The 13,124-nt window shown below is 35.8% G+C and overlaps 1 protein-coding gene across 1 annotated transcript in view; it reads right to left on the bottom strand.

Annotated features, from left to right (window-relative positions):
- Window positions 1-13,124, bottom strand: part of RapGAP1 (Rap GTPase activating protein 1) — a 642,055-nt gene that overhangs the window by 626,588 nt on the left and 2,343 nt on the right. Inside the window, exon 2 of the mRNA XM_076398221.1 lies at window positions 2,346-2,551. Within this exon, the coding sequence (XP_076254336.1) occupies window positions 2,346-2,551 (206 nt within the window). The remainder of the gene's footprint in view (window positions 1-2,345; window positions 2,552-13,124) is intronic.

Genomic DNA, 13,124 nt, shown 5'->3' with positions numbered 1-13,124 from the left:
TCGCTTTGGATGAACTCGATAAGACATACAGAGGAAGTAATTGATAAATGGTGGAATAACATGTTTTAGACAGATTAGAACTTTCAGGATATGTGATAATGCTGTGCAATGCTGGAAATTACCAAAACATAGTGATGAGAGTGGAAGTGGTCTGCACATAATTAACAGAATATAACTGTAGAAAATGGTATTGTAGGGCGTGAAAGATGTGTGTGCACAGATATGATTGTAATTGTTCAAAATTAAACATGGGCATTAGGTTAGAACGTATTAAGAGAGAATGGATAATAACTGTTTGTACTGTATGTAAACAAATATAACCAACAAACTATTATACCTGTATTCTTAATTGTAGTTTTAAGTCCTTCGATAATATATATATTAGATGTACTATAATATATATGTATATATATATATATATATATTTATATATATATATATACATATATATATATATATATATATATATATATATATATATATAAGTACAACAATCGGCTGGAAAGGTTTTGACCTCGGTATTTTGAGATGTGCGTAGTGTAATATTAATCGAATATCTTGAGAAGGTAAATACCACAAACAGTCAATGTTATATAGCGTTATTGGAGGGTTTAGAGGCCGACATTGCAAAGAAACAACCACATATGGCAAAGAAAAACATTTTGTTTCATCAAGAGAACGCATCATGATACAAGTCATTTAAAACAATGGTAAAACTACATGAAGTGAATTTCAAATTCTTCAAAAATTTCATATCCACCGTATATATCAGATTTGACTCCCAGCGACTGCTGGATCATCGCAGACCCCCCATACTCATCGGTAAGCAATGTCGCTTGAATGGAGAGGTTATTGCTGAAAGGGAGGCCTATTTTTAACCAAAAAACGCGTTTTCTTTGTTACGCCCGAAACTTTTCAGTCCATGTGTTAAAGTTGGAAACTAATATTCTGTTAACAACCTGTAGAGATAATGTTGTTTTGGTGCTAATGTCAAATCATCATGGCAAATTACATCCTTGGGTAGTACGTTTAAATAAAATTGTTATATTAAAATGAATATTATATATTTCAGTGACAGTGTCCAGTGAAGAAGAACTAATATTCAGTGAAGCTACAACAAGCTAAAAACATTTTCAATAAAAATCGCATTTGCCCGTTTATAACCTCTTATCACTATTGTTTTGAAGAATTTTGCATACGTTTGACAACTGGACAACTTTGACAAGCTAGTTCGAACTTATCAGAAAACATTCTCTCTCTTTTAACTAGAATAAAATGAGAAGGAAAGTATTCTAAGACGAATTTACAAATTTCGGTAGACAATACATTAAACAACTTGATGATGTATAGCCTATTCAAAGTTTTTTTAGTAATGCGTCGTGGATATTTATGACGTCGAAATATTACAATATTGCCGCATCAACTCTCAGTTTTAGTTTAATTTGGCTTTGACATACAAGAAACTTCTAATCTAAATAAAATAATTGAACAAAAATATTATCTAATATAATTTATTTTAATATTATAGTACATCTAATACATATATTATCGAAGGACTTAAAACTACAATTATGAACACAGGTATAATAGTTTGTTATTTAGATTTGTTTACATGTACAAACAGTTAGTATCCATTCTCTCTTAATACGTTCTAACCTAATGCCCATGTTTAATTTTCAACAATTACAATCATATCTGTGCACACACATCTTTGACGCCCTACAATACTATTTCCTACAGTTATATTCTGTTAATTATGTGCAGACCACTTCCACTCTCATCACTATGTCTTGGTAATTTCCAGCATTGCACAGCATTATCACATATCCTGAAAGCTTCCTTCAGTCACTTTCACTTTCCAATTCACTCCAATTCAATCACTAAACTGTTAATTTCTAATATGTCTAGAACATGTTAACCATTCCACCATTTATCAATTACTTCCTCTGTATGTGTTATCGAGTTCATCCAAAGCGAAGGTGTTATGGTTGACAATTGACAGTTGAGAGTGGACAGCATATTTTACCACGTTTGTTTTGAGTACTTCGAAAGAGTGTTAGTGCACCACAATGTTCTTGCTTATGCGATGACGAATAAAGTGCATAAATTAAAACGATCTGTTTGACATCTGATTAATAATTGTCCATTTATTTATTTAGAGGCATGGCTATAGACATTATAGTAAGTCTTAAAACAAGATATTTTACACAGAAAACACTTAATCAAATGATTTTCTACATGTCTACATATATACATACATACATATATAACCGCTATGGGATATAATTAAAATAAAATGAATTTATATAAATTTAATATTTACATTACATATACTAATATCATACCTTTTCATATTTTCAATCACTTCCGGGTCGAAACTGTAGCAGTGCCAATTTAACGGACTGGAACAGCTCCTCGGGGTTTTTGGACTACCAGAATGGGATGATGTCGTATCAGATTTAACACTTCCCGAGCTCAGCATTCTCCGCAGACGAAAACGAAATGGCCTCGGATGTTTAGGAGGCTTTTCATCATCGGGCGTTAACTCCATCTAGAATTAAATAATGTTAATTTATCTTAACTTACAATGAATTCAATATATAAGAAGCTTGCATGTTTTTTGATCATATTAACCTTTAAAAAGGTAATTATTGAAAAAAATTGGTTCAACATATTTTAATCCAACTATCGTCCATTATTGTTTTTACATTTTTATTTGTCCATTACTATTTTTCAAATTTCTGGCAACATGACAGATAGTGTCAGAAGAGCGCTCTTGGTCTGGTAGCAATATTAAATAGAATTTTTTTATTTTATGGACAAGGTACATGGCTTATATTGGTGCTTCGCATGTCCACCAATAGATAGCGGATAAGGAACGATCGAAACAATTTTAAGAAAAGTTGAAAAATATTTACAATTTTCTATGGTAGTTACAATGAAAACAAAGCTAAGCTGACGAGACGCAAAATTAAGCAAATGTACTGATACTGATATATGATAATTTTTTCTACATCGAAAAAGGAGAATAATAAAATAATTTCAGCAAAACCGGAATCTATGGTATTACCTTGTATATACTGTTAATCTACAGGATAAGTAAGCTCTCCGCATCAATTAAGATTCTACTCTACAAGATGGTACCCTCCAAATAACCGATTGCCTAGAGAATATGTAAGCTAAGTTTCTGAAATAGTAGTACAATTATAGTAAAAAAAGTAAAGATATTATTATACAGGCTAGCATCCGTGCTAGAATGCATAAACAATAAAGTGTAAATAAAAGACCAATAGTTTTAATTAAGTATAAGTTAGTTTTTTAAAGTAAATTAGATATACTGTATGGATAAGGTATTGAAAAAGGAATCATCATTTTTTACAACTTCTTCTGACGATACTTCTGACGATGATTCGAAAAAACGATATTGTTTTGACAATGTACCAATCATTAATTAATTTTAGCACTTATTTGGCATTTAATGCTGGATCTATCTGAACAAGTAAAGGTGTTATGCAACAGTATATTTTTCACAACTCTTGCAACGTGTGGTCGATCGTTTTTATACAAATTGTTCTATTTATATCAAGAGATATATGCAGTATTAGTTTCATTCAATTTTGTCAGCTTTTGTTCAGGATGCCAGAGAAATCAATAAAATTGTTAAATATGCTTATAACATTTTTATATTTATTTCCCAAAATACCGTTTTTATAAAATCTGCGTTTTAATAGCGTTATGACGCTATCTTTGACCTCTCTCATTTCTTCCTCTAGCTTATTTGAAAAAGGAGAAAACCCTTACAAGTGGCTCCAGAAAAGGTTCGAAGAAAAGGTAATTGACAGATACATTATAGCGAGTGGGTGTGACATACACGTCACCTTCAATAGGGCGAACCATGTTTATATTAACGATTAAGTTTAGTTTAGTTTACAAGATATAGTCTCGAGCAACCGTCGGTGCGTGAACACGTTTAGACCTACCTAGTTACCCTATTCGCATCGAGAACGGTTTAAAACACCGGTGAATGATGGCAAGCCAAATAGGCTTGCCGGAAGTAGACAGCGATAATCATTATCAAGTCAATTGGAAACAAATTTTCGAGGAGTCGCGCAAAGACAATGCACGGCTCCAGGAACAAGTAGCCCATCTCTCCACACAAATAGAAGTACTGACAAAAATAATCCAGGCCATGAGCAATAACTACCCAACAGACAGGAACCAACAAAAACCAGCACAGAAAACCGGAACATCCAACATCAACTTGAAAGCAATGGGCGATCAAGAAACGAAACAACAGAGGACGAAACCAGATCCGAAGACGGGTTCCAAATACCCAATAGACGGAAGAAAAAGAGGCTCACACTAATGAGCCACCAAGAGAAGAAACCAAAGTTAACCACTGTGACAAGACTGTGACACATATTCACACCAGCAACCCACTAAGAAAAAACCAACCCCTATCAAGATCATTGTTAACTCCCACAGCAATCACCAGCGAAGCAGCTAAACCGGCCAACTTCAAGACCCCAAACCAGCCACTTCCCAAAATATCAGTTAAAGCGAGTAGCGTAAGCACACGTAAGCGTAATTTTTCCGATCAAAAGTCGACGAATACTGCCACAGAAACACCTATCTCCAATTCAAACGCGACCACTTCGCCTTCTACCTCCAAGCAACCACCTTTGCCGCAGCAATCAAAATAAAAAATACCGATGGTAGTACTACGCGACCAGCGATATTTTCCAAGTTAAGACGAATAACAAACCAATACGGCATTCAAATCGGAGGCATTTCAAGACATTCATTCAACAGGCAATTCAGACAAAAAAGGAGGGTGTCTTCTTTTACTCCCCAACAAAAAAGGATTTCCGCGTATTGACTAAAATTTTAGATGAGCGGAAATATCAATATCATTCGTTCTGCCCCCAGGAGGAAAGATGCCTCCGGACAATCTTCAGCAGTATGACAGTATTTGTAGCGACAGATGAAATTAAATTTGAGCTCGAAGCTCTCGGGTTTCACCCCAAATTTAACCAGCGTTGGAAAACCAAATCAGGCAACCCAATTCCTATCGTAAATGTGGTGGTTCCGAGAGAGGAACGCCATATTTTCAGCTTAAAATACTTCATAGACCAATCCATCAACGTTCAGGCCCAACGTATCTCAGGAAAACCAACTCACTGTTTTAACTGTCAAACTTTCGGCCATTCCGCAAACCACTGTCACACAAACCCCAGATGCCTGAAGTGCGCAGGGGAACACGAGACGAGGGTCTGCGAAAAAGAAATACATCTCCAAATACAGCAATTGGGATGATCCACTTACAGTTTCTGGCTGTAGCTGCAGACCGGCAAACAAAACACCAAAAACAAAGTCGTCAAAATCCCCAGCATCAACTACCGAGCCCGCTCCAACCCAAACGTCAGCCTGGGGAAACGGAAAAGGTACCTGGCCAACTCCGAACAGGCAAGCCAACAGGCAAACATTTGGATTCCTCAATCGCAGCTTGAGAAATTAAAACAATTCGTCTTCCAAGCGCTTTCCGCACAAATCACCACAATGTTCATGCCCGTGAATGGATGGCCCTCAGATCACTAAATATCATGTCTTGGAATGCACAATCAGTGCGCAACAAAAAGGAGGAACTTGCTGACGTACTGATCAGTCACAACATCGACATATTTCTGCTCCAGGAAACATTCTTCAAACCATCCATCCATTTTTTCATACCGAATTATAAAATCTACACAAACGATAGAACCACTGGCAATGGTGGTGGAACCACAATCTTAATTAAAAAGGGAATCCGTCACTTATTATTACCGTCACCACATACGAACAGTTTTGAATCAACCTTCATCTCAATTATTCTATCAGACAGGCCAGTCAAAATCACTTCAATGTATCGGAAATGCACGGATTACGACCCCTCCGAATCAGGACCGTGTTCGACGAAGATGTAGCCAAAATTATTGGCGGCGACTTCAACGCACACCACCCTTCATGGGGCAGCCTCTGAGCTAATAAGGCAGTGGTTGATATCGACCGCCTGAGTTCGGATCTGGGTCTCGGACTGATAATCTCAGCCGAACCGACACACTACCACAACCTGCACACGCTTCCAACAACAATTGATTTCTTCATAATCCAAAACACACAAAACCCCGTTGACGTACGAGTTCTCGATGAAATGAACACCGCCCGATTACTCTGACGATGGGAAACTCCCGGATGATCGAAACCCCGTACGGAAAACAAACTCGAAAACCGACTAGAAACTATTTCAAGAGATCCTACTGTAAACAGGTCCAGTCCCCAAAATAAACAACCACGAACAAATCGAGGAAGCAATTACCAACCTTACAAATGATATTCAAAATTCTCACAAACAGGCAACTTTCACAATCCCACCTCCGCAAGGCAATTACAACACAGCATTGCCGCCAAATATCAGGGAATTAATTCGCCACAAGAACAGACTCCACAGAAGGGCTCGTGCAACCTTAGACCCCGAAGATAAAAGAGAGGTCAACGAAGCATTCAGCCAAGTCCGTGAAACAGTCAAAGTCTGGAGAGACAAAAAAGACATTCCCTCGCTGAAATATGAAGGGTTAAGTAACTTCGCAGTCTCGGACAGCGAAAAAGCCTCTTCCGAGCCGAATCGTTCGAAAAATACGATACGATACACCTGAATACGATGAAATTTCAGTATTCCAACTCAAAAAGCTCCCACACAAGCAGCTCTCCGAATTAACCAGCATCATAAATTCCATCATGCGGCTGCAACACTTCCCAAAAATTTGGAAACATGCATACATAGTCGTGATTTCGAAAAAAGAAGCAGATTCTTCGCCTTCAGACTACAGGCCCATCAGCCTGCTTAGTTCAATGTCAAAGATTGCTGAAAGAGCGATCATGTTTGCACTCAACCGATTCACTGAACAGAACCATATCATACCAGACGAATAACACGGATTCAGAGCCAAACATTCATCAGCCACTGGATTGGGCGCAGAAATTCACTTCGGCATGAAGGAAAAGCACAAGCTCTGCGCGATCTTTTTAGACCTAACAAAAGCGTTTAACAAAGTTTGGCACGACGGCCTAATACACAAAGCCATCGAAGCAGGTTTACCCGAAGACCTGATAATTTTACTGCGTTCCTTTTTGTCGGATAGGTTCTTTCAAGTAATCGGTAACACACTCTCCAGTCCTAAATCAGTCAAAGCAGGAGTCCCCCAAGGTGGCCCATTAGCCCCAGCATTATTCAACCTCTTCATGTCAGACATCCCAATGAAGAAAGATGTTGAAACCGCCCAATACGATGATGCTTTCTTGACCAGTTTTTGTTCTGTAGATGCTGCTCAGAGAAAACTTTAAATTCAATTAAATGCCACAGGTCCAATAGTTAAGTTTCTGGAAGTTACAAATAAATCCGCAAAAAAAACAGGCCATAATCTTTCACAATCAGAGAGACATCCGCGCCTACCAGCTGAGAGTGGAAAAAGCCTCAATCCCGTAGCGACACGTATCTCGGCCTCATCTTTTACAGTAGATTCCTATGGTCATCACAGATAAATAAAGCAATCTCCAAATTCTACGGTGTCGCCACAGTGCTTAACCCTCTCATCTGCTAAAAAAGTAAATTGTCTCCGATGATTAAGGTTTTGCTTTACAAGCTGCTTATATGTTATATGGATCTAACACTTGGTACCGGTTTATCAGGTCGGAACTAGTGGAAACGCTTCAGGTAATGCAAAATAAACTTCTCAAGCAAACTCCGAACGCTCCAGGGTTTGTCAGAAATATCCAAATTAGAATAATAGAATTAAGAAATATCCAGAAATAAGATAGTTTGTTTTCTCCTTATACAAGAAATTCCATGCAACCTCAGCTCTCTCCAACAATTCCCACATCAGATCCCTATCTGAGGCGTTCCTTGTCAGATAACCCCAAAGATTGTCCCCCAAAAAGCGGTTCTTCAAGCCGCCAAAGGTTCTCATATCCCAAATAAAGCGCCTTCACGGGCAATCCTTTCTTATAAAATGAGTTAACATCAGCAAGGAAACCTTTTTAGCTGGTAAATCAGGTCCAAAAAAAAAGGTTAGTTTACTATTCGCATGTTATTAAACAAATAAGATCAATTCGTACGCTTGAAGACAGTTCGGGTATTTTATATGTTAGAATAATAGAAGTAATTGTAATATAAGTAGTTAGGATACAGTTTACTTTTATTCCAAGAAAATTAGAGAATACCGTCGAATTTACAACAGTTTCGTGAATTACTGATATCCTTTAGGACGACTTATAATTAAACCTAGTGAACTAGTGTTTGACTATTATTTTATGAATTACACACAGTAATAACAGTCTAATAACAGTCATAGTTCTTCAAGATGGATAAAATTGGTAGAAAAAATGGACATTCATGGCCCTTCGAGCTAGTCACGCGAGTTATGACTTATTTATTGACTCTATTGAACCAGCGTTCTGAATATTATTTAGTGAATTCAACACATAATATAATACACCTTGCATCATATGAACAGTAAGACTATAAATATACCGCTTGTGCCGCTATTCATGGCTTCCCTGGACTAACTTATAACTTTTAAAGCCTGCGTTGTCGTAGTAAATCCACTTTTCATTGCCACTCACAATAAGCCGCAGAAAACTTTTCTTCTATTGCCTGGCAAGCAATGAATCCGTGATATAGGAATCAGATTTGCCCCATTGCATGTAAACGTCTTGATTGTTTATATACCATTGAATTAATTTTCGACTATATGCTAACTCATTTTGTCATTTGTTTGATATAAACGTAATGCCATTTTGGAGTAGATTCGCCAAGGAAAACTCCAAAAAGTCGACTGTTTCTTGAGTCATCGATTGTTTTAAACAGTTTGGCCATGATGGTCAGCGCCCAGGAAGTGAAAGAAACTGCACCGCCAACACTTATGCTATCTATTATAATAAGTTAGTGCAGCAAAATTCGAATCTGGTATAAGCAAACCGTCGGTTCATCGAATAGACAAGCTCCAAATACTTCAGCTCCTCACAAATGAGACCAAGAAGGTAAGGCGTGAAAGATGTCGCCAACTCAATTCTCAAGCATCGAGCCGCTGCTCAGCGATGAGAGCGCATCTTTTCACGGGGAGCAACATTGAGCAAGCCCATGACCACACGAAATAACAGGAGCTTATACGCTGAAGTGTCGGTGATCGTTGAACACCGCCAAAATCCGCAGTTTGTCTTTGTGTACTTCCGTGGGCTCAGTACCATTTTGACGATGCGAATTGGACGTTCCAACAACTCCGCCCTACTGGTGACGAGCCCATTTTCCGGATTTCGTCACGTCGGCAGAATAGCCTCCCTACTAGCCAGATTTTAACCTGATCGACTACACCATATGGTCCATTTTAGAGGACAGAACCTATGCTACACGGCATAACAGTTTGGAACAGTCACTGAAGCAATCGCTGCGTCTAGAATGTTGTCAATTATCACCAGGCGGCCCCTTGCAAAAACGCCAAGTCACGTTTAAATCTATATATCGCCGCGGAAGAAGGCCACTTCGAAACCGGTTGATTATATTATTGCTAAAGATCACTGTTTTTGTTATTCATTGTTGATTTGCTAAATTTATCTGGTTTAATAAAATTATCACTTAAATTGTTTATTGCAGTTTTTGGTACACCCTGTATATATATATATATATATATATATATATATATATATATATATATATATATATAATTATAATCTTATGTTCTAATTATACTAAATGTATGTAAGAGCGCCATAATGTAAATAGAATAATAAAGCTCAATTTAAAAAGCGTGCTGTTTAGTAATTACTCCCCAATATAAAAGTACTTTTTAACAAAAATAATGGATTAAGAATAAAAAGGTCAGTATAAAGACTTTTAAACAGGACATAAATTAAAAGAAAATTCTTCTACAATCTGAACTCGTGATAAATGAACGTCATATTTTATTAGGAATTTCGGGATGACAGCAGAAGGCTTAACCAGCAATTGAACGGAAGAAAACGGGGCACTTGATCAGAAAACTCAACACAAGTTACCGGACAGACAGAACAAAATAACAGTAAACTCACTCATATATTGCATATCGCAATTTGTAAATTCGTTTCAAATATTGTTTAATATTATATATTTAAGTATTGCTCAGACAATATTTTCTTTCCTCATTTTATTCTAGTTAAAGATACAAAGCTATCTGATACGTTCGAACATGTAATCAAATAAGCCTACAAAAGTCGTCCGGTTGTCAAATGTCTGCAAATTCTTCAAAGCATTTATAATAATTTCAGGTTGTAAACCGACAAATGTCGTTTTGGCGCTTTGCTTGTTTTGATACATTTCAAATCGCTATTTATTATTGCCCTGATTGAAAATGCTAAAGCTCTTATATATTCATAGTAGAGCCCCCTCTTATCAGTAAAATGCGATAGGGAGATATATGTCGATACTGTTACAGACGAAGTTGTTGCGGATTTAATTGGAAATATTTTAGCGTGGTACAACTGTATTGGATAACAATTAATTGGTAAACAATATAATCTTGGTTTCACGTAATTTTTTTTATTAATCTCCTAGAACGGCAACAATCTGTAGGATATCTATGTTAGATTATCAGCCAATACATTTGGTTTAGTTTAACCCCAATCTGTTTGCGTTTTGTCACTATATGTTTTTTCCATGTCAAACGTCGATCGAATTGCATTACCAGATATTGAACGTTGTCTGCTTGTATCACCAAAAAGAAACCGTTCTCCTACAAAGCGGATGACGAATGAAGATTACTTATATTGATCTTAGCTCTATCACAGATAATATTTATGAAATGTATAAAAACAGCAAATAGTTCTTCCATTATAAACATAATTTAATACAATTATTTCAGAGGAAACTGTTAGTCTGAAAGATATCCATAGAAAACTTGAGGTATCATTTTGAACGATGTAGAACATGCCTTCATACATTATTGGAAAACATAGGATTTAAATGGTGTAAAGATAACCCACGAGGAGGTCTAATAGAGCTTCCAGACGTTGCTTTGAGAATATTATATTTTCCATTTATAAGGAGTTGTTATATCATTTTGTGTATTTAAATAAGACATAAATATTTCAAAATGGAACATTGGGTCACTCGAGACAAGATGATAATAACTTTAAGTGTATCAACCGACACACAGGAGAACAAATTGACAAATAGTGGAATTGTGAACTAGTGTTAGATAGAAAATTAATAGCTTAGTTATTGACTTGATTTGCACCTCAGGGGTGACAGAGACTGAGTGAAACTCGGATGTGAGATTATCATCTAATACTGATAATTACCGAAACAGAGTGATATAATAGAAACTATATGGTAATGGTAATTATATAATAAATATAAGATAACTGAATGATAACTGTGTGCATATATGACTGGAATTGTTCAGAATATACATGAGCATTTTACTAGAATATATGAGGAGAGAAAGAACCCTATTTTGCCGATATGACAGATATAACAAATGCAGTAGGGAGAATGCAGTGATTAAATCTAATTGTATCAAGAAAGATGTAAACAGGTAAACAAGTAATAAAAGAAGGAACTAAAAAGAAGTACAATAAAATCAAAATGACTTGACAAGGAAAATATATATGTGTGTGTGTGTGTGTGTGTGTGTATTGTGTTGCTGTCGAAACTCGAAAACGGCAGTACGGACCAGGGAATTTTTATACATAGAAAAAATATGGAATAGTTTCAAGAAAAATTCTGGTAGGTAGGTAGTTCTGGTTGTGCCACTGTGACAAAAGATCGATATTTTTGTTGATCTTGTTTTTGAATTAAAATGTGACTTTGTGAGTAATAATATATAACGCATTAAACAAGATGTAGATGATTCGAAGTTCATCGGGTGATCTAGTATGAAATAAATATGTTAAATCTGCCAAAAATAAGTCATTGTTAATATGCATTAAGTAACTAAACTGATGAACTTAACAATATTATTTCAATATTGAAACTACAAATGTCCATTCAGATAATAATTCTTAGCGTATCTGTTAATGATATTAAAGTAGGATATATTGGTTGCTTCGTTGCCGGATGTGGTATATAGTAAAGTAAGTAAGTAAACCTGATAAGGCATATCAGGCGCATATTTGATGGAAAATAGCCAATATTCATTTGAATTTTTGCGTAAAATAAGTTAAGACATGATAAAAATTTAATGCATATACAATGCCAGGAAAAAAATATTTCGTTCTTTTCGCTTGAAACACGTTTGTACGTCTGCACGTTTGAAAGGTAATAATCCATAAAAGTATCCCTTATTCTTTTCATTTTTTTACTTTACCTTAAAAATTCAGATTCCAAAAGGTCATTTTCGTTACATTTTGCTTTTTGCTTCCAAAAAGGAAAAATGCAAGTTCGTCAAAAATTATGTGTTGTTTCTAATGATGAATTTTTAATTTCTATGAATAAGAGTGAAAAATTGAATGGACGAAGTTTTCAGATTTGTGAATTAGTGATGAATTAAATAAAATCAAACTATTTTAGAGATGAGTGATTACAGATTTAAAGTGTATCACATACGACAATAATGAGCTAAAAAGATTCGAGGTATTTACGGTTGATTAAGGCCCAAATCTTCATAAACCCTTGCTAAGTCCGCATTTACGTCAAGGAAGGTAATATTAATCATCAACTGCTCGATTCTAGCTAAACAATTAATTTAGCTCGCTATTATAAAAAAATGGATGCGATTCAAAGAGCCAATTTGGACCAAAGAACAATTTGAAAAAATTGAATTAGTTTTTCCCGAACCCATCATATACAAAATATAACACAATTTTAATGTTGATTTCATGAAGTGACTAAATAAGTGTTACGGTGCATGTGTTGGAAGGACTTACTTTATATACTTTTTATTTATTTAAGAGGATATTCTAGTCCAAAACTAAGCTTTTTAGCATAAATCGACAATGTGAAAATCACCTCACTAATGACACTAATTTTTATAACATTGACAATTTAAAAAGTAAAAGTTTTCGTTAAATAGAGCGACGAATTTTTCAGACAGTCGCTATTTAGCGAAAAAAGTGTC

The sequence above is a fragment of the Rhynchophorus ferrugineus genome, unplaced genomic scaffold, assembly GCF_030347505.1.
Source record: "Rhynchophorus ferrugineus isolate W39M unplaced genomic scaffold, kcgeb_rfMv2 rfM1, whole genome shotgun sequence".
Classification (NCBI taxonomy): domain Eukaryota; kingdom Metazoa; phylum Arthropoda; class Insecta; order Coleoptera; family Curculionidae; genus Rhynchophorus; species Rhynchophorus ferrugineus.
This window is presented reverse-complemented; position numbering and strand designations above follow the sequence as displayed.